Source organism: Arachis duranensis, chromosome 1 (assembly GCF_000817695.3).
Source record: "Arachis duranensis cultivar V14167 chromosome 1, aradu.V14167.gnm2.J7QH, whole genome shotgun sequence".
In the NCBI taxonomy this organism is placed as follows: Eukaryota; Viridiplantae; Streptophyta; class Magnoliopsida; order Fabales; family Fabaceae; genus Arachis; species Arachis duranensis.
Genome location: NC_029772.3, coordinates 23,335,975 through 23,357,525, shown reverse-complemented (window position 1 = coordinate 23,357,525; position 21,551 = coordinate 23,335,975). Strand labels below are relative to the sequence as shown.

The 21,551-nt window shown below is 35.3% G+C and overlaps 2 protein-coding genes across 6 annotated transcripts in view; one reads left to right on the top strand and one right to left on the bottom strand.

Annotated features, from left to right (window-relative positions):
- The window catches only part of LOC107481877 (fumarate hydratase 1, mitochondrial), a gene marked incomplete in the record, with an annotated part of 4,555 nt that extends 3,700 nt beyond the window's left edge, over positions 1 to 855 (top strand). For both annotated transcript variants that reach the window (XM_016102226.3, XM_016102234.3), the window contains 2 exon segments: positions 215 to 280; positions 479 to 855. In XM_016102226.3, coding sequence (XP_015957712.1) covers positions 215 to 280; positions 479 to 565 — 153 coding nt within the window.
- A 10,974-nt stretch (positions 856 to 11,829) lies between these two features.
- On the bottom strand, positions 11,830 to 21,545 carry LOC107482083 (peptidyl-prolyl cis-trans isomerase PASTICCINO1). Of its 4 annotated transcripts, none has more exons than XM_052259805.1 (20): positions 21,252 to 21,545; positions 20,375 to 20,558; positions 19,962 to 20,099; positions 19,794 to 19,878; positions 19,630 to 19,699; positions 19,126 to 19,223; positions 18,725 to 18,847; positions 18,058 to 18,090; positions 17,158 to 17,216; positions 16,977 to 17,061; positions 16,141 to 16,299; positions 15,563 to 15,620; positions 15,154 to 15,302; positions 14,878 to 14,975; positions 14,699 to 14,768; positions 14,332 to 14,391; positions 13,703 to 13,759; positions 12,558 to 12,626; positions 12,379 to 12,456; positions 11,830 to 11,997 (listed from the first exon to the last, which is right to left on the bottom strand). In XM_052259805.1, the coding sequence occupies exons 3-20, from the start codon at positions 20,036 to 20,038 to the stop codon at positions 11,866 to 11,868; spliced, it is 1,560 nt and encodes a 519-aa protein (XP_052115765.1). In that variant the 5' UTR covers positions 20,039 to 20,099; positions 20,375 to 20,558; positions 21,252 to 21,545; the 3' UTR covers positions 11,830 to 11,865. The 4 variants fall into 4 exon arrangements, with proteins under 4 accessions (XP_052115765.1, XP_052115766.1, XP_020994778.1 ...); XM_052259806.1 differs by having other exon boundaries at positions 19,962 to 20,102; positions 20,375 to 20,444; XM_021139119.2 differs by having other exon boundaries at positions 20,375 to 20,444.
- Between the last annotated feature and the right edge of the window lie 6 nt (positions 21,546 to 21,551).

Below are 21,551 nucleotides of genomic sequence, written 5' to 3'. Positions count from 1 at the left end.
ATGAGGTTATTTGATGACTATGATTCAGATCTTGCGAGTTTGCCACATAAAATCCCTTGGCTAATGTGCTTTGTCGTTTTCTGTTTTAACTCATTTTGCAGTCATTGATGCTTGTCACATCCTTGAATCCAGTAAGTTTTCACTCATAAATTCATTTTTTCCACTATATATTTCATGTTCCTTTTCATATTGGATGTAATTTGGCCTGTTCCAGAAAATCGGTTATGACAAGGCAGCAGCGGTTGCAAAGACAGCCCACAAAGAGGGGTCTACTCTGAAGGTGACACCGTGTTTTTATTTTTATCTTGTATACTTGATTGAGTATTTTCTGCAACTATCATCATTTCAAAACATTTTATTGGTTTGTCTGACATTAATAGTAGTATTGTCTTCACTGATTGATTCCCTTTGAATATGAAATTTTTTTCTCTTGCATATCCAATTATTTAATGCTGAATTGTTTAAAATGGTTTTTTAGGAAGCTGCATTGAAGCTTGGAGTATTGAGCTCTGAGGAATTCGATAATCTTGTGGTACCTGAGAAAATGATTGGCCCAACTGATTGACATTGCATATAGAGTTGGTTAGTAATTACTCATTTGATAATCTACTACATTGAGGTAGTAGTATTTTTGAACCATGATTTTATTACACTGAGAAATGGCAATTCAAGAGCCAATAATTTTTTACTTCCCTAGTTGATATTCTTGGGGAAAAGTTACCCCAAATTTTTAAGAGATGTAGTATTGCAGGAATTTAGTTGGCCCAAATAAAGGGACTTCCCCCATTTTAATGTCCTTGAACTTACATATTTTAAATTTTCCAGTGATCTCTGGAGTACGGATATTTCCGTTAATAGTGTTTATCCAATCATATACTAAAGTGCTGTTCAAGTTTACTGTTAATATACATGGATCACATACCATCATAATAATAACGTTAACAATAATCCTGACTGGGTTGCCAATTTGACATGATGTTTGAATTTGCGTGATCAAGTCATTGCTCGGTTCACGTGAAAAAAAAAAAAAAAGCCGAGTATGGTCGATTTTGGTTTCTGTGTGTTAAAACAACTTCTATTCATGCCGCCGCATCGGAGGATAAAAAATTTGTTTGGGTGATCTTTTACAAAGAAAATAAATAAATAAATAAATAAAAATCTGAGTGATTTTATTTTAAAAGATTTTTTAAAAGCATTAAAAAAAAATTTTTATTAAACAAATTTTTTTTAATAATTTAACGGCATTCAAACAAGCTCAAAATGACTTTTGAATAGTCACCTGGATAAATAATGGCTTTTGAGTAATCACCTACTATTCTTACTCAGTGATCAAAATTTTAAGGGAAAAAATGAAGGCAGAAACTCACCTGCAGTAGACTGCAGGTGAAGTTGCTTCTGGATGGCTGACACGTGTTACTATATGGTTTAAAAAAATCGGTTTATTTTATATAAATGGTTTATTTAAAAAAATCGGTTTGAATTGGACCAAGCAGTTACTTTTATTCCCTTCTTCTTCGTTTCGCACGTAAAATTCGTTCTCTTTCGATCCCTTTTTCAGAACTAATATGAAACTTTCAATTACGTATGTTCCTTTTATTTATATTTCTTAATCAAATTTATTATTTCAAATGTATTTCTTAATTTACGTTTTTATGCATTCCTCTGTGAATGATGAAAATTATTTAATAAATACGTACATATTTATGTCATCACACCATTTTGATGTTCAGGATCATAAATACCAAGATAATTCATGGCAATTTCATGTGATGGATGACAAAAATGTAATTATGGTATAACGTAGACATGTGATGGAAGACAAAAATGTAATTATGGTATAACATAGACTAGTTGATAGCATGAGCATTGTTAAAATTTTGGCATGATCTCTTTCATATTTGTTATATGTCTCTTTAGTTGGTGATGTTATAGTTTATTGTGATGATATGATGGTAGTTTAATGGTATGAGTTAGGTCCTTTTTATTTGGTTGAATTTTTTCTATGGCTATTGGCTATCCTATTCTTAATGGCAATGTCAAAATAAATATTTTCATTAGTTGTTCTTTTTTTTTGTCTATTTTTGAATCAAATTTATTTTGAAAAAATTTATTAAAAATTTTTGTTGTAGACAAAATTAATAATATTATGTTCAATTATTTAAGGAGACCAAATTAATATTTTGATTAGATACTTTTGTTTTATTGAAAATAAATTCTAATTTCATTAAAAAATAAATTCTAGTTGATAAGTAAAAATACAAAAACGTACATGACAGTGAAATCATAATTTCTAGACAAAGTAAATTATAGTCTTATTATCTTAAAAAAATAATTTATTTATAGAATAATATTAAAAAATCAACAATAATTTGCATGAAAATAGTTTATTAGTAAAATAAAAGTTAATTGATTGATTACCATAAAATTTAATTTAATGATAAATTTGCAATTGAACATATTTTTACAACTTAATTTAAAATCTGTTTACAGCTTAATTTAAAAGCAACTGAAAATGTAAGTTATGGGAAATAAAACAAAACTCATCAAGAAAATAGAAACAGAGATAAAAAAAAAGGACAGATGATATCATTTATGCCATTTCTATAAAAAAACCGTAAATTTTGTTTCTTTTTCAGAATACTAAATTTTACTTTTTCAAACAATTTGTATACATATATTTGACAAAAATTAAATAAAAAAAAGTTTCAGATAAATTTAAAGAAAAATTGGTCAATATGAATGAAGAAAAAGAACATATCAAATTCATCTGTTAGGAATTTAGGAATAACACGTAGAAAAAATTTAAATTATTTTAAAAGTAGTTATTTGATCTATTCAAACCGATTTTTTTAAATAAATTATTTGTATAAAATAAATCGGTTTTTTTTAAACCATACAGTAACACGTGTCAACGATCCAGAAGCAACTTCACCTGCAGTCGACTGCAGGTGAGTTTCCACCAAAAATGAAACAATGATACTGTTTTATGATTTCACGATTTCTTACAAATTGCTGAAAAACTGAAATCAATGAAAATGCACAAAACATCTTTACAAAACCAAACTTAAAATTCACTTGCTACTTTTCAATTTCAATGTCTTGTTTTTTTAATTTTTTTTTAAAATGAAAATAATACACGTGATCCATATTTTTATTGTTTATCAATATTTTCTTCACAAAATAAAAAAAAAGTTAAAAACACTTCAAATGAAATCAAGAACAAAAATAAATAAAAAATCCAACAACCTCTTATATTTAGCATTATCATAATTCTTAATCTTATCCATCTTTTGCCCCAAAAACTATAGAATAATGCCAAACTATCAAAATCAAACGGAAAATCGAATCATTAAATTATTAGGTCACTAGATTAGTGATTCAACTGATGAATCATTGATCAAATCGTTTGATTCGATCATAATTAAATAAAAATTATTAAAAAAACTCTATTTAAATAATAAAAATAAATACGATATTATTATTGAATGATAAAATAATTTCACATGACTTAAATTTAATCAAAGAGTATATAAATTACAATTTAATCAAAGAATTTAAATAATATATATTTTTTAGCATTTAATATAGCAAAAACAACTTTGGTCTAGTGGCAAGAGTATTAGACATAACGCTTTGTACATTGAATATCCAAGGTTATTGCGTTTTTTAAAATTAATTTCCAAGAATACCAACATTGGTGCACTATGGACGTGCACACCGTGATGTGCGTGAGCTAAACGTGGGTCATGCATCTGAACCGCACCCGACCATTTTCAACGGATTTTACCATCGTTGATAGGATTTAAAGAAAACTCAATCCCTTTTAGACTATCCTATGAAGGTTTTATGTTTTAGCAGAGCTCCAATAAGTATTTCTCTATTTGTAAGGAATCGAATTCATCATCATAAAATAAAATCACTATGTTGGGTTTAATAAAAACAAAAAAAAGGTGGTGAATAAATTTGATGTAGTACGAATATGGAATAGTGGTAGAACCAGTTAGAAATTTGTTAGTTTTGTTGGAGCATCGAAAAATCTACTATTAATATAGGATGATTCAGTGTCAAACTTGTTAAATTATTATAAAGGAGATAAGTAGCTATGTGTAAGAATGATAACAAAAGATAATTTTTATTGTGCTATTGGTCTGGTATATAGATTGCATGTGAAAGATAAAAAACTCTTAATGTGAGAAGAATTAAGTTATATTATAGGGTTGTGTCAAGTTTTCTTTTGTTACATAGGAGATTTCAATAAAATTATGCATATGGAGGAAAGAAAAGGAGCGACTACCTTGTCAGCATCTACTGAAGATTCAGATCATGGATAAATGATATGGAGTTGGTTGACTTGACGTTAAATGTTCGCAAATATACGTGGTTTAGAGGTCAATTTGCAATCGCATTGATAGAAGTTTGGTTAGCTTGAGATGGTTAGATGCGTACCTAGATACTCGGCTAAGCGGAAGGCCAAGAAGATTATCAGATCATTTCCCCTTAATATTGGAAGTTAGAAAAATAGTTCAGGGTCCAAGACCATTCCGCAGCTTAGACTTGTGGTAAACAAATGAAGGATTCCTAAGAATGATAAAAGATGGAGGGGATTAGGAGACGTACAATTTTTGGATAAACTGAAGGCGTTGTCAACACCGCTAGGTAGGTGACACAAGCAGCACTTTGGAAACATAACTAAGAAGATAAAGAATTTTGAGGATGAGATAAAGAAGGTGGATGATATGGTTAACAATAGAGTATATGATGGTACAGTGGAGATAAGAAGAAAGGCGTTAGTAAGGTGCCGTGAGATATGGTATGCAAGACAAGATGCACACTGAAAGCAAATGTCCAAGTCTTGATATGCTAACAAGATGGACAGGAACGTAAGGTACTTCTACAATATTGCATCAGCAAGAAGAAGAAATAACTGAATTGAGTCATTGGTGATTTATAGGAAAGTGGTGAGGAATCATGCAAGAATTAAGGTTGCCATTAGAGATTTTTATAGGAACCTGTACCACCAGAAAGCTTCGTGAAATATTAGTTTCCGAGATAGTTTAGTCAATCGGTTGGAGATGGAGGAAGCTAAAGCGTTAGAGGTGTTGCCATCGATGGGAAAAATGGAGGCAGTATGAGATTATGAATCTTCTAAGACTTCAGATAGTGATGGATTAACATAAATTTTATAAAAAAGTGTTGGGAAGAGATTGGAGTGAAATTTACTATAATTGTGATGAGTTTCTTTGAGACGGCGAGGTTACCAGCAAAATCTAATGTCACTTGGGTAGCTTTGGCCTCGAAATTTGCTAGCGCAAAGGATATAAAAGACTTAGACCTATCAGTATGGTTGGATGTGTTTATAAGGTTATATCTAAAGTGTTGACAAGAAGAATGAGGAGTGTAATGCCAAGCCTAGTTGAAAAATCATAGAGTGCGTTTGTCAAGGGAATGAGGATACATGATGGAGCGCTAATAGCATGTGAAACTGTACAATGGTTAAAACTGAAGAAGAACGCCTCAGCAATTATCAAATTGGATCTCCAGAAAGCCTATGATAGAGTCAAGTGGAACTTTGTTAATATTGTGTCTAAGATGGGGTTCGGTAGGAGATTGAGGACATGGATTACAGAGTGCATGAGGTCAGCATCTATTTCCATTCTACTCAACGGGTCACCATCCAAACCATTCAAGATGGAAAGGGGACTTTGACAAGGTGATCCTTTATCACCATTTCTGTTCGTTCTTGTTGTGAATGTGTTGAATAGGATGATTGGGGAGGCGGTAAGAAACAGGAGAATATCTCCTCTTTTAGTGGACATGGATAATATAGAGTTATCATATCTCTAATTTTCTGATAACATTATATTGTTCTGCCACCAGAGGAGGAGACAGTGAGAAATTACAAGAGACGTCTGAGGTGTTTTGAAATGATGTCTGGATTAAGCATCAATTTAGAGAAGTCTAGTTTGATACCGGTAAACTGTAGTCAGAAGTGAATTGGACGGATGTGCCGATTATTAGGGTGTCTGGCGGCAACTTTACCGGTGAGGTATCTTGGTATTAATCTTGGAGCAAATCCGAGACTGGTAAAAATATGGAAGCCGGTAATAGATAAGGTAAAGGAGAAACTTAGCTTGTGAAAAAAAAAGGTTCTCAGTAAAGCAGGAAAGTTGGTGCTTATCAAGTCAGTTATTAATAGTCTACCTATCTACTATTTGAGCTTGTATAAGATGCCAATTGCGGTGGCAAAAACAATAATCTCATTGCAAAGGAGGTTCTTTTGGGAGAAGGACTATGGACGACTTACGATGGCTCTTGTAAACTGGGAGTTGGTACAGGCACCGAAGAAGCTAGGAGGTTTAAGTGTGGGAGATGCGATGGTTCGTAACTCCGCCTTATTGTTTAAATGGTGGTGGAGGTTTTCTAAGGAAGATTGTCTGCTATGGAAAAATATTGTATGCTCATGCAATAATCTAAACCCTGGACAGTTATTGTCTATTCAAGCATTACCAGTAAAAGGGGGTCCATGGAGAGATATATATCAACTACAAATAAAAGAGCAACATGTCAGAAAAAAGATGATTGACAGACTTGCTATGGAAGTAGGGGACGATGGTAGATCAACTAGATTTTGCGAGGATACATAGTTACAAGCATAGAGGTTGAAAGACTCCTTTCTAATACTCTTCTTGATTTCAAATAATAAAGGATCTGTAATTGGGGAATGTGGATTTTGGGATGGGATAGAGTGGGTTTAGAACTTCCAATGGAGGAAGAAACTCTGCCAATGGGAGACAGAAAGTTTGAATCAACTGCTTAATATCTTGCAAGCTGTGAGATTGATAGCAAGGGTACAAGATAGAGTGGTGTGAAAATTTGACAAGAAAGACGTTTATACTACTAACTTTTTTGTGCAGGTATTGCAGGAAGAGACCTTGACGGATGATATTCTTAGATACAAATTCATAAGTGGAATCTGGAAAGGACTAGTTCTCCCTCGAGTTGAGTTGTTTACTTGGTTTGTGCTAGTAGATCGGGTTAATACAAATGATCGACTGAGTAGATTGGGTATCATTGAACAATGTGACAATGTTTGTTATGTGTAATAAAAAAGTTGAATATGTGCAATATTTGTTCGTTACGTGTGAGTATACTTGGCAGGTGTAGTGCGCATGGATACTAATGTGTAACGTGTTTGGAGCATCTCAAGTACAATTAAAGAACATTTTGAGAGTTGGAGGACGTTGCCCTTGAGAAAAAACTCGCGCAAAAAATAGTTAGTTGGCTTCTTCTCGGTTATATGGAATATCTGGATACATAGAAATGAAGTAATCTTTCGGAACAAAGCAACAAATGTGGTATATTATATTGTTAGGTCGTTTTGTTGCTCTAAAAAATATTGTAATAGCTAACTGATGTTGTTAACAGGGTAATTTACCATAATAAATAAAGTGGCTTCCAATATTACCAATATACACAATTTGTAAAATGGATACCAAAATCCATTTTTTCCATAAACTATATAAACTGTGACAGGGGACCCGCAGTTTACAAATACACGTAAACCGCTACAGGTGGTTTACGTTCTAGGCCAAAATAAACATAATTCGTGATAGGGGTGTCGCGATTTATGTGTGAATGAGTAGTGTGCATAAACCGCGACAGGGTTTCAGCAGTTTATGCGTTATTATAAATACGCTTCAGGGTATCTCAGATTATTCATTTGTGGTTGTTTCTAGGTTTTTAGAGAGAGGAGAGGTTTTCTAGAGAGAGAAAGAGAGAAAAGTGTGGGTTGGTTGAGCTTGTTCGGGCCGGGACTATGGCAGAGGAATGCAGTCTTTACAAGTTCAACGGCGTTGCGCACGTTGCTGGTAGCATAAACAAAGAGGTTAGTTTGGTTATTTTTAGTTAATGTATTTCGTATAATATTTTTTCAAGGATTGTGATTTAGGTATTTAAATTTAGATTTAAATTATTATTTTAAAATCATAAAATTTAGTATTTAATTAATTTAAATTAAAGTCTTGAATCATTTATGCAGGTTTTATTGAATTTTGTGATTAGAAAATAAGAACTGCATATTACCTATTTAAACTTTAATATTGTATTTTTTGTGTTAGATTACTTTAAATTAGTGTTGGATTTTTTATTTGTTTGGTTTCTTCTATCACATGCTCCAGCCGACTAGGTGTATTTATAGTGTCTGGAGGCAGCAGAACATGCCTCTGCATGACAAGATCATACCATATCTAGAGAGGGCTGGTTTGTACCACCTGGTGAGACTAAACGCGAGGTGGTTCTAGTTGGACGAGCCCTTAGTCAACGCTTTTATTGAGAGGTGGCGTCCTGAAACGCATACCTTTCATATGCCTTTTGGAGAGTGCACTATCACGCTGCAGGATGTAGCATACCAGCTGGGGCTGCCCATGGATGGTTTACCTGTATCTGGGTGCCTTACAGATTTTGAAAAGCTTATGGAAGAAGGCAAACCGGTGTGGGAGTGGTTTCAGGAACTGTTTGGCGAGCTCCCACCACAGAATAAGGTAAAGCAGTACATAGTCCATTTCACCTGGTTTCATGAGAGGTTCAGGGTGCTGCCGGATGATGCTACAGAGGACATCGTACGTATATATGCACGGGCTTATATTATGATACTGTTTTCCACTCAGTTGTTCGGTGACAAGAGTGAAAATCGGGTTCATATACGGTGGTTGCTCTTTGTAGCGAGGCTTAATGATATGGGCAGTTCTAGTTGGGGGTCAGCAGCGTTGGCTTGGCTATATCGTTGCATGTGTTGCGTGGCCAACAGAAACGTGACAAACTTGACAGGCCCCCTGCAGCTACTGCAGTCCTGGATTTTCTGGCGGTTTTCTAGCCTCAAGCCGTGGGGATTCGACGCCTATTCCTTCCCATTGGCTTCCAAGTATATGTATCTGCACAGTTAGACTTGAACCGTAACTTTTTTTATTATGGTTCTACCTGTTAACTAGGTCATTAGCAATTTATACATATGTATAACATTGTATTCGTTCAGGTGGGCCACCTACTTACCAACATCCGACCGCAAGGAGGAGAAAGTTATCCAGTGTCGCCTTTCGTTTGACCGCTTAGGTGATCGAGATGTAAGTTTATTCATCTTGTTTCTATTTTTATCTAGTAATTAACTATATATTTATTAGTTAATGGACTAACGGAGTGTTCTGTCACAGTTTGTAGATTGTTTGGGAGCCTTATACTTTGCTCGACGTGATTGCCGTTGTTCATCCAGAGATTCTCACAGAGGAGCACAGTCAGTTATGGCGCGCATGCACTTGCTTGATATACTTTGCCGTCATTGAGGGGCACCAGGTGGATAGGGTGCTCCCACAGCTGGGTGGCATTCAACACAAGCCTGTCCTGGCCTCGAATATAGACCGACTCCATGCCAAGGATGGGAGGGGTGGGGACAGATAGTTTCCGAGCTACTATCAAGTATGGCACCTTAGTTGGCAGAACAGGGTTGATTCTGTTTTGAGTATTCCCCGGGTGTCTGATCTCGGACCGTTGGCAAACTTTCTGAGATGGTGGTACAGAGTGGCCCATAGGTTTCTGTCATCGGATTCCTTGATTTCCAATCCTAGGGTGAAGGAGATCAGTTAGGATGATGGTTCAGAGAGGTTCGTCACAGGCGCCTTCTAGGGTTCCGATGTCAGACGTGCTTGATAACAGGTGCGTGGAAAGGTGACGACGCATTAGTATCCGGGCTACAAACCGGGAGTGGCGATGGCTGGATGAGATGATTCAGGATGACATAGCTTGTGGCGACAGAGTAGGACATGCTGATCACCGTGTTCAGCGTGGCCGTCCTCAGCGTCGGGGTTGTGCATCAAGGGTTGCATCTGGTGGTCCTGGTGATAGACCCACTGAGCAGATAGGGGCAGGGTCCCAGGAGGTCCCTTTTACACATGTTTCGAGCTCCCAAATATACCATGAGATCCATGGACAGATGTATGATGACCTGACGGGCCTGACTTTCACGATGGATATGGACGATCAGGTCGGCAGTTCACAGTTCTATTCCAACTTTGCAGATCTCGTTTGGGATGACGACCCTCGGCATTTTTAGCACCAGACCCACAGAATTAGGTGCCGGAATCCCAGCCCCAGATGGACGTTGTGCAGGGGTACCACCCAGATATGGTGGAGATTCAGCGGTACCAACTGCAGATGTTTGACCCTCAGAGGTACCAGTCCCAGCAACAATTTCATGTAGACCTAAATGAGCCTGCTAGCAGCCCGTATGACAGTTGGTTCAGCATGGGAGGGACGCCTCCATCTACATATGGTGTAAGCATGCCCGTTAATCCTCCAGCACAGCAGCGCTAGAGGCCAGCCAGAGTGAGATGGGCCGCTCGATGTCGTACAGGGTCGCATCTCCTAGGCGCATTCAGGGATGACTCTCACGAGGAGGATGACGACAGGCAGGAGCCATAGCTATTTATTTTATGTTTTCATTGATGATACCTATGTATGTCTAATTTGTCGTGTACTTTTGTATTATGTGATGGTACTTAGTTTTTTTCCATGGACTTATGTATGTTACGTATGTTTTTATTTACCATGGACTTAGTTTATTTTATGTTTCTGCACACTGCTCATTCACGTATAAACCGCTAGACCCCGTTGCGGTTTATGCACACTACTCATTTACACATAAACTGCGACACCCATATCGCGGATTATGTTAATTTTAGCCTAGAACATAAACCGCGACACCCCTATAACGGTTTACGTATATTTGTAAACCGCGCGCAGTTTACATAGTTTATGGAAAAAATGCATTTTGGTATCCATTTTGCAAATTGTGTATATTTTTAATACTAGAAACCACTTTATTTATTATAGTAAATTGCCCTTGTTGATGGCTATGTCGGAAATAACATAAGAGTTACTTTAGTTTATTTTTTCTGACATTTGTATGCTCCCACTCTGTATGTTGAGCTTGTCCTTCTTTCAAAATAATAATAATAATAATAATAATAATAATAATAATAAAGTTAAAAAACAATAGCCACACTAACCCTTTTTTTAGATAGCGCACATGAATGCCGGTCACTAATTCACAATCAAGTCAACAAACTCTCAATTGTACAGTTTAGGAAAAAATCTTTCCTTAGGCTGTTAATATCTATAATTTATTTTCCCAAATCTCTAGTTAAAGAGGAAGGCAGGATGCTATTTCCTCCTTTAATTAAGGGATAGGTGCCCAACTGCCCCTGTGGCTTATGAATTCAGCCTTTGTAACCTCATCAAATACATTAACATCATTTCTCTATTCTCTAAAAGCCAGTGTGATAGAGTGGACCTAAAATATCTCCATTAAGAATTTGTGTTATGGCTAAAATCTCATGTTTTTAAGTTAAATCACAGTATGGTACATCTTTGCAGACCAAGAGACTCAAAAATTCTTTTGCCAGTAGGCCAAAAGAGAGAGATCCAACTCCTTGGACGTGCGTCAGGTGCAGCTTCATGAGAATCCTCTAAATTTGTTCCATCGGCGTCACTGTGTTCTTCACTGTCCTGGTTTTCACTTGTACTTGGATTTCCATCTTCATCAGCTTTGACTCCTGAAATCTCTCCAGGCTTCTTGTCGAAAAGCCCTTTAAATTGTTTCCGAGCTTTCCTCTCAACTTCCTGCATGTGAAATGATATAAGAATAAGGTCAAACCAAACCAAAGACCAAACAGGCATGGCTCCAGTGCATAGATTAATTATTTCAAACAGTTAAAGTTTGTGGTGGAGCAGGAAATAATTGAACCAAAACAAGGCCAATTTATAGTCAATAGCGCATAAGTGAGTTTAGAAATGGATGAGACTACATCTTAGATTCTAAATCCAGTACAGTATGAAGATCCGTACCATTTTGAAATCATTCCTTGCTTCTTCAAAATCTCCATTAGCCATGTAGGCCATTCCACGACGATATAAACCCTTGACATGTGCAGGCTTTGCTTCCAAAACCTGCATCATTAAATGAAGAAAGCATATTACGCGGCATTATTTAATATACAGACCATAAAGCCAAATGCTATGTTCAACTTAAGAAAACAAAATAAAAACAAGAGTTTCATAAAGATCCAAGGAGTCCCTAAATCTTAGATGCTAAGCCAAGTACAGTATAAAGATCTACTTGCTAATTAGAAAAACAGTGCTGAGTGCCTACTTGGTAATTAGCCCATACGTTTCTTATATTTTCATTCTCTCTCAACAGGGAACAACAATTATCTACTTAAAAATTAATAACTTCTTTTACCAACAAAAGGCTTACCCTCAAATTCAAAGTAATAAAAATGATCCAAATGAAATAAAGAGAAGATACATGACAGCAGAGATGAAGCATACCTTGTTGCAAGTCTCAATGGACTTTCTGCATTCTCCTACTTTCAGATAGCACGCAGCAACATTAAGGTGTAACAAATTCTTTAATCATGAGTGAAAAAGATATACAAAAAGAATTAGTCTACATTTCTTAAGAATATTAATAAAAATTAAAATAAGGAAAGAGACACAAGATCGCTTACCCGTGTATCTGCAAATATTTTTCCTTCTTCATCATCTTGTGGATTAACATGATTAAACTCTCGTAGCACCTGTTACCAACAACCACATAATGTTAGCGAATTTCAATGGTATCATGGTAGGGTGAGATTTTGACACAGCAAAAAACCAGTTAAATAGTTATTGATCATACTGTTTATCCTGTTTTAACATCAATATCTTGATGACAGAAAAATACTACTTAAGAGGTGAATGTGATATAGACCTCGTATATATAGACTTACCCCATCATTTTACGGACACAAGAGAAAGGCCTAACTAAAAATAGATGTTTGTCACTGTTAAGTACCCAAGTAAAGAAAACAAGAATGACGAAAAAGCAGTTAAGTTAGTTAGAGAAGGGAGAGGTAAAATAGCTCCTTTGCCTTTTATTTACAAATAGAGTGAGACCAGCCGAGGCCACAAATAGGACAGCCGGAAAAAATTTGGTGGGGAGGACACAAGTGAGGGATGAATTCTGTTATAGGAGACAGGATTGCCAGTGTATATAAGGGGGATGAAGGGAATCAACACGGAGAAGGATCTAGGCTGGGGAGGACCTTAGGAGAGTGATAGCCTCCTGAATGCTACCTTGTTTCCTTCCTTTCAATACTTGGTTCTTCAATGAATACATCAGACACCGGCAGAGTATCACCTTGATATCTTCCAGCTCCTCTGTTTCTTATCCGCTCTTCTACTCTCTTCTATAATTCTATACTACAGCTTCTATTCTTATTCTGCTGCTACTGCTAGGCCTTACAGTTTCCCATGGAAATAGTAATACATGGTCCAAAGTTTGTTTTTACATAGGAGTATCTATCTTTTCTCTATTCTCTCACTATCCGATCTACAAGACATCCATGGATCCACTAATTCTGAACACTATTCATAATGACGGTTGCTATGCACGACATCATAAACTAAAAGTGGGAATTTTGAGTATGTGTTTGTTGAGATTTAAGATTCCTACTCAATGAGGACAAAATATCTGGAAATACATAGTTTTTATCTGGCTAAATCCAAAACTTCTGACATCAATGCAAAAAGAGATTTAAGGAAGGTGAATAAGAGCTTTGTACGTGAATTATTGTTGCTTGTATATGATTTGGTATCACAAGAGGACATATACCTTTTCATACTTTGCCTTTGCAAGTTCATATTTTCCTTCTTTGAATAGCCTGTTACCCTGAAATTGGCAGCAGGAGACATTCAATTCTTTGTTCAAAACAAAGGTAAATACATTGCATTCTATTATGCCTACGTAAGGGATTATTGCACAAGTTGAAAATAAATAATATGTACCAACCAAATAAACCATATTGAAGCTACAATTATATAGAACAGATTAGAATTAAAAGCAAATTGAAGAAACAAGAAATCGAACAATATTACACCTACAGTTATCTATTCAGGGATTTCCAACAGATGGTAGATCAGTCATAAATTCAGTGCAACAGTAAAGCACAACTTTGGAATAAATTCAGTGTAAGAGTAAACCACTAATTCATCGCACAATACTGATAGATAAAGTGTCATCTGTCCATTAGTGTGAATATGCATATGTACACAATAGAAATAAAACTACAGGTTTCTTTCACAGGAAGTGGTAAATTGGTTCCTTCCCCATATAGTGCTGCTCAAAATACAGAAAAAAAGACATGCACAAGCATATCTGGTAATTGTGCCATGCACCATCATGTCATAACCAATAACAAGCTAAAGATTGAATGATGAAAATTGTGCATATCTTTTGCATACCGTGTTTCTGATCTTCTCAGCCTCATTCATTATACTATTAAAGTCCAATCCAGTCCAGTCCTGCAATGAGAATTAAATTATAATGCAGAAGGAAGTGGTGTGTAGTTTGTAACATAGAAATAACAAGGGATCAAAGATTTGCAAAATAGAAAAAAGCTAATTTTATATTCTTTGATGATGAGATTTAACTCCCCGTTTGTTGTTTATCACCTGCAGTTTGATATTTGAATTATCATCCTTATCTATAATTTCTACGTTCAATTGACACCTTCATTACATTGGAGCATTGAAGGTCTTATAATTGCTAGATGTAAATATACAACTACATTAAATAATTTGAATTTAACTAAAGTTATTGATAACATACCTTTGGCATTTCAAAACCAAGAAGTTCAATCTCCCATTGAATATGAGCGCCATCAGGGACATTTGCTGGCCTGATCATGAAAGAAGTATGTGGAATTCAGATATTTTGATTGCCAATGCAGTGGAATACTTCAAGAAATATAAATTGAAGGTTGATGTTAAAAGAGTTTAATCGCAAACCTTGGAAACTTATCATATGCATAGTCAGGGGGGCATGAGACAAGAGCTATCTCTCCAGGAAGCATCAAGCGAACACTCATTTCAAATCCTTCTGGCACCTAACAGAAAGGAAATAGGAGATTACAGTGCAACAACATATGTAAAGGAAATTTCCAAGGTTTATAACAGAAAGGGGACATTATTAATTGACTTTCTACAAAAGGATTTTCCAGACAGAAAAACCTATGGAAAATGAATATCCAAAGAGCCTTTTAGCTCATTTATGCCACAACTTACCAGACCTTCTCCAGAGCAGAACTCCAAAGGCTCACCATCATTATCAACTCTTGTATCGTAGAATACTCTATTTTCTTCATTGACAATCGTGCCCTTGTAATGTACACGAAGTAGGCTGTCATGAAGAGGGCAATCCATTGGGAAGTCACCTATTTGTAACAAACAAAATGCAATATGATAATAAATCATCCAAAAAATAAAAAGAAAAAAAAGAACTAGCACAAAGGCTATGCAAATGCAAGAATATAATTAGTTTTTCATGTAAACACAATGAGGATTGAACTCATAGCAAAAAACCATCTTTGGTATGACTCAACAATCAGCAAGGCATGTTCCACAAAATTGTTATTATGTATTTCCATTATAAGACATGAAGTCCTAATACTAACACTAAATTCTTAGTTCGCACCTTTGCCATCACGAATGCGGCGCTTTATTAGGCGCCCATCTCCAAGCATGTCCCTCACCTGTTGATATGTCACCAGCAAGAAATTTCACATCTTTTCAATGTCTTGCTCAGGGAGAAAAGAATATAAAATGTTTCAAACACAACTAGCATCAATACAAAGTATAAGTTTGCTTCAAGCGAAACTGCCTAGGGAAATACCACAAATATACCACACCCAAGGTCATACCAATAACATTACAGGTTACTAACCCATTTCGTGCATCCTAGATTAAGAGCAACCAAGATTACTGGCCAGGAGCTTTCCAGTTAACAAGGAATATAATTCCAACTTCAATACCACAATTGTTTGGCTATTATACGAAGTTATACTGGCATACAATGAAAATACAACTATGCAAGATACATATCAGGAAATAGTTATGGGGACTCAACAATGCAGAATAGAAAGTAAGTTCTATAAATGTATCACTTAAAAAAGAAAATTAGATAATTAAAAAAGAATGCTGAAACATTTTGATTTCATTCCTCAACAAGCTCAATAATAAATCACGATTTATAGTTAGAATGATCTTGCTCACTTGAATAAAGTGGACGAGCTCCACCTCAAACTGCACTTCATCGTAATCTTCTATTACAGGCATCAGTGGAGACTGAGTTAAATACTGACTTGTAACATATATAACAGCCTTCTCTTCCCGAGTCATTGTTCCTATTCCCATTTCAAGACCTTTAGGTACCTGATTTCAACAGAGGTAGGGTAATTGCCAAGTTGAAAAGAGTAGCAATCAACATTGTTGTCAACAAGCATTTTTCTAGGATATTTCTAATGCAAAAATGCCTAAGAAATGTATTATTTTTCCCCTGCTGCCTACTGCTGTTATTAACTTTAAGTTAGCGTTTGGTGAAGAGACAGAGACTAAAAGACAAAGATTGAAATAAATCTCAGTATTCTATTTGGTGCAAAATGGGAGACAGGAATTGAAACAAGAATGAAACTCTAATTTAATTTGCATAAAGGGTAAAATTGGAATTAATTAGTTGAAATGAAAGTATTTTAGGTATAAAATGTTATTAAAGTTTTAGTCTTCATCTCTAAAAATTTCAGTCCCATGTGTCCCTACTTTTTGGAGGTACTGAAATACTGAAATTTTAGAGACAGAGACAGAAATTTTAGTACCAGTCTCTGAACTAACAAACACGATACTGAGTTTCAGTCTCTCAGTCTCTGTCTCAGTACCTCAAAACAAAATGCCTACCAGAATCAAGAAAAATAAATATATAAGCAGAACTCATCAAATCACAGAAATATTTGGCATATTAAAGGTGACCGATTCATTGCAGTACAAGTATTCCATGACAAAACAATTAACAGGAAAATAACAGATACATAAGTAAAGATATCTAATTTAACCACCTCTGATTTTCCAAATGTAAAGAAGTATGGTTCTCCTTTTGTATGTGACATAATCAATTTCCCTGTAGCTGTCTTTGCTGAAATCCTGGTATGACCAAACAAAATATCATCACAAAGTTCCATACAGCCTAAAACAAGTGGGGAAGGACAATACAAAAATGAAAACAAAGATCAGTTTTACCAAGCCTTCACTTCGTAAGGTTCTCTTGGAGATTCCCAACCCTGACCTTCATTAATAACCTGCAGTAATAAAAATAGTTGTATGGTGAAATGTATAATGTAACTCAGATAATGGATTTAAAATGAACAATTCTCATCAGAAGAGGGTGCCTTTTCAGATTGCATCCTAACAAAATTTTGAATCCACGAATTTAACATAAGAAACAAACTAACTATAAATATAATATATGTATAAAATTACAAACTCTGAAATTTCAAGCAGCATTGAACTCTATCTTGAACTGGAACAGTCAAATTAGTAAATAATTTTATTGCTAGCTGTTTTGCACTCACATGATTTAGGAGAACAAGGTGAATGATCATATTGTTATAGAGAGAGAGAGAAAGAGAGAGAGAGAGAGAGATTGTCTATAAGAGAGGAGAAGAGAGTTCAAGGGGTTTTTATCTGGGAAATTAGGCTTGATAGAACTCATAGGAGAGTAGTAGCCTCTCGAATGCTACTTATATCTTCCTTTTCTGCATATCTCAATACATTTACTGAGGCAAGAATGATATCTCAATGATATCATTCATCCCCTCCGCTTCTATTCCATCTTCTTCTGCTATCTACTCTATTCTTCAGATTTATCTACCACTATACACTATATTCTGCTCTATTCTCCATATTATCTGTTTAATTTGGCTGCAATGGTAATCTTACACTAGCATATGACAATAACGACACGAGCAGATGAGTGGCAACCTTCTACTTATATGAAGTGTAGACTCCCATGTTTGAGACACAAGCAAATCTTTTTCGGTTATCTTTGGTTCAACAACCACATTTCTTATTACAGTCATCCAAAACCACATAAACATATAGAAACTTTCGTTAACTATGAAGAATCCAAACCAATTATACCTTTTTCACAACTCCCAAATCATCAGTAACAACCTGGAAATATAAACAAAATCACAAAATATAATTAGAACAAAGGTCAAATACCAGAAGTAGTTATTCTAAAAGGAATATAAATACCACATAAACACCAGAAAACCAGTTCTGCACTACTGAGGAACACAGCAAGAATATTTATGAATACAGTTAACAAACACTACAATATTATTGAAAATATAGACAATAAAAAAATAATATTCCCTCCATTCTCAAATAAGTATCCAGGTTTTTTTTCAAAAAAAAAACTATTTCACAAATAAGTGTCCGTTTAGTAAATTAACGTAAGATTACCATATTTTTTTCTAGTCATACCCCTAATTAATGGATGAGAGGGAATAAAAGTAGTAAATAATTAAATAGAGTAATTATTGCTATCAAGGGTAATTTTTGCAACTTACTTTTTAACTTTTATGGCTCCAACACATTGCAATCATTTTATTAATCCACATGAAAACTCAAAAGTGGATACTTATTTGAGCAAAGAGGGAATAATAATCTTGTGATCAGAAAAGAACCACAATTAGCAACTGGAAGTCTTCAGATATGCAAAAAGTAAGCAGAAACCAAAATTCACTAGGATATGACAGATGGAGAACGAAAGTGAAAAGAAGTCAAAAGCATACATCCTTGCCTTGGCTTTGAAAAATTCTATCAGCTCAATTTCAAAGTGAAGTTCATCCTCCTTTGGAAAACTATCAGGAGCAGAAATAGGACAATCATCCTCACCATAGTGCATCTGAGGCTTCATCTTGAACTGCAAGAATAGGTTACACAATCTAGTTAATAAAAAAATAACCAATAGAGTTATGCAATTTTTCAGTTTAAAGAAAATTTTATTATAAGAAAAATGATAAAAATAGAATATCTCTGCCTAATAAAGACAGAAATTGAGACTGTGTGTGTAAAATATATATCATTAAATCCTCATATCAAACCCTACACAAAAGTAGAAAAGCAGAAACAAACCTATTATTTCTAAGTAAATCACATCGATTAGATCAGGAAGACAACATTCAATAATTAGCATGTTACCATTGCCACTTCACCCTTCAACATTGTTGGGATTCCTTCCAGCAAGCCCAATAATATCTTGCTTTTGCCTAAAACATGTCTTATTGGTGTGCCGTTGCCTGTTGCAATGATGTAAACAGTTATCTAACCTAGGAGCTATGTCTTCAACAGGAAATAATCAAAGATATATTGCCATTTAAAGCCTAATTTAAGATATTTGAACATTCAACTTCCAAAATGTTCTATATAAGTGCTTTCCATTATGAATTTGCATATCGAGTTTCAAGCAAACAATGGAAAGCAAGTCGAGATTTACAAATGTCTAGGAGATTACGAAGAAGTAGTACCTCATCCAATTCAATTATTAAACAAAAAAGGACAAATCACGTAATTAGTAACCACAATTACAGGATTAAATCAATCAATTTTTGGAACAAAATGCACACCAATCACCATAGCTAACACTCACCAATTTAATCATGGGCATTAATAAGGCAAGAAACAACTTAAATTAAATGAGCTCACCTCCATAATCAGACCTAGTAGATTCCACAAGCACTCCGTCTAATGTTCGAACTGTGGAATGATAAACAACCTGAGATAGAAAACATATACATTGATTAGCACAAGCATTTATATTTTACCTATTATATACTAGAAAAATGCATATCACATATCACAAAAATAACCTGATCACCATCTGAAGGTCCAGAATCACCACCACCAGACCTCACAACTGCTTTCATCAAACTCCCAGGCACAATTTTCTTCTTCCTTTATTTTCCCAAAACAAAAACATTTGGAATGTAATCATTATCAAAACTTCAAATAAAACAAAAAGAACCAAAGATATATACCTCTTCTCATCCTCAGAAAGTGGCTTCTTCTTTGATGGTGCAAGGTCTTGTTCTGTGTCTAATTCATTCACAGCCATATTCACTGACAACAGCGAAATTCAGTTGAATTTCCTAAACAGGATTTCCGCTCCCAGTTATCTGCTACCACCGCAAACAACAATCAAATAGGTTCAAAATTGAGACTCAATTTCCAGAATTGTGCTCAATTTATTGATGTTTCTCACATGAAAATATTTTCCAGTTAAGAAACTCAGAATGATTTGTTTACTTTTTTCCTTTATTTTTATATATTGGTGAGTAGCTGTTAGTTGAGGAATTGGTTACCAAACCACGCGCTAGTTTGACATTATTTTTTCTTCTTACATTAACTGGGTTTAAGATCATCAGAGAGAAACAGAGTCATAGAGTGGTACCTCAACTTCTGAGCTTTCTTCCTTTCGGAACAGATAGAACCGTCGAGTCACAGCTTTCTTCCTGTGAGATCTGCAGTGCGAGAGGTTTATGGTGGTGGTTTCGAACATAGTTGTCAGAACTGACCCACTGACTGAACCGATCAAACTACTAAGTCACTGAGTCTCTGGTTCAACTGATAGATCACTAGTTGAACCAGTTGAACCAGTCTTATTTAAATAAAAATATATAATAGTCAAAAACATAAAATTAAAATTTGAATTTTGAAATACATGTTTTCACTAAATTTGAACATCAAGTAAGTCTTAAATTCTAAAAATAACTAATACGAAAATAGACATAAAATTAGCCAAAATTAGCCAACACCACTACAGTAGTATCTTAATTTGACATAATAAAAATAAAAAATCATAATATAAAGTTAGATTTAATACTAGACACCATCCAATTTTTTTTTTTCACTCCACTCCAGAGGATCCACATTAGTCTGGATATCTATCTTCATATGACGTTCTTGGGATGATGGGATTTATGAAGCCATCTTAAAATCCCATAGAAGAAAAAAAAATTCATCAACCAAGTAACTAATAGCAAAACAAACCAGCATCATTACAGCAACAATCAACAATCAACAAAACTCATAATCAGCGAAACCAATTCAACAATTAACAAAACCGCTGCATATTCAACAATTAAATCATATTCATGATCAGCAAACCCCTGCATATTCATATTCGTAAACCAATTTAAAAACCAATTCAACATTTCAATTCAACCACTGCCATATTTACTTCTAATCAGCACATAAACCAATCAATAATAAAATTCACAGCAATAACATCAATTAATCAACCTGAAAAAAAAAAAATAAATGCTCACTTGTTGTTGCAGAGGCAGAAGGTGGACGACAAGCAGCAGTTCAGGCAGCAACAACCACGGAAGAGAGGCGAGGGAGGGACGGAGGCGCGGTGCAGCGAGACGCGAGCACTCACCAGGAAGCACAGCTGTAGGAAGAGAGGCAAGACGCGAGCACTGGAGCACACCAGGCGTTGGGTGCAGTGATGGCGGACGACGACGACACGCTGCACGGCTGCAGGAAGCACAGCTCGAGGACTCACCGGCGGAGGCGCGGCGACACGCGAGAGAGAGAGAGAGAGAGAGAGAGAGAGAGAGAGCTGG

What these genes read in the sequence shown, in the direction of transcription:
- LOC107482083 (XM_052259805.1), bottom strand. Translation starts at nt 20,038, where the DNA reads ATGGCTGTGAATGAATTAGACACAGAACAAGACCTTGCACCATCAAAG. An exon ending in TACTAGGTCTGATTATGGAG is followed by an intron (nt 19,224 to 19,629) that starts GTGAGCTCATTT and finishes TCATTGCAACAG; the next exon opens with GCAACGGCACACCAATAAGA. An exon ending in TGAAGGGTGAAGTGGCAATG is followed by an intron (nt 18,848 to 19,125) that starts GTAACATGCTAA and finishes CTATTCTTGCAG; the next exon opens with TTCAAGATGAAGCCTCAGAT.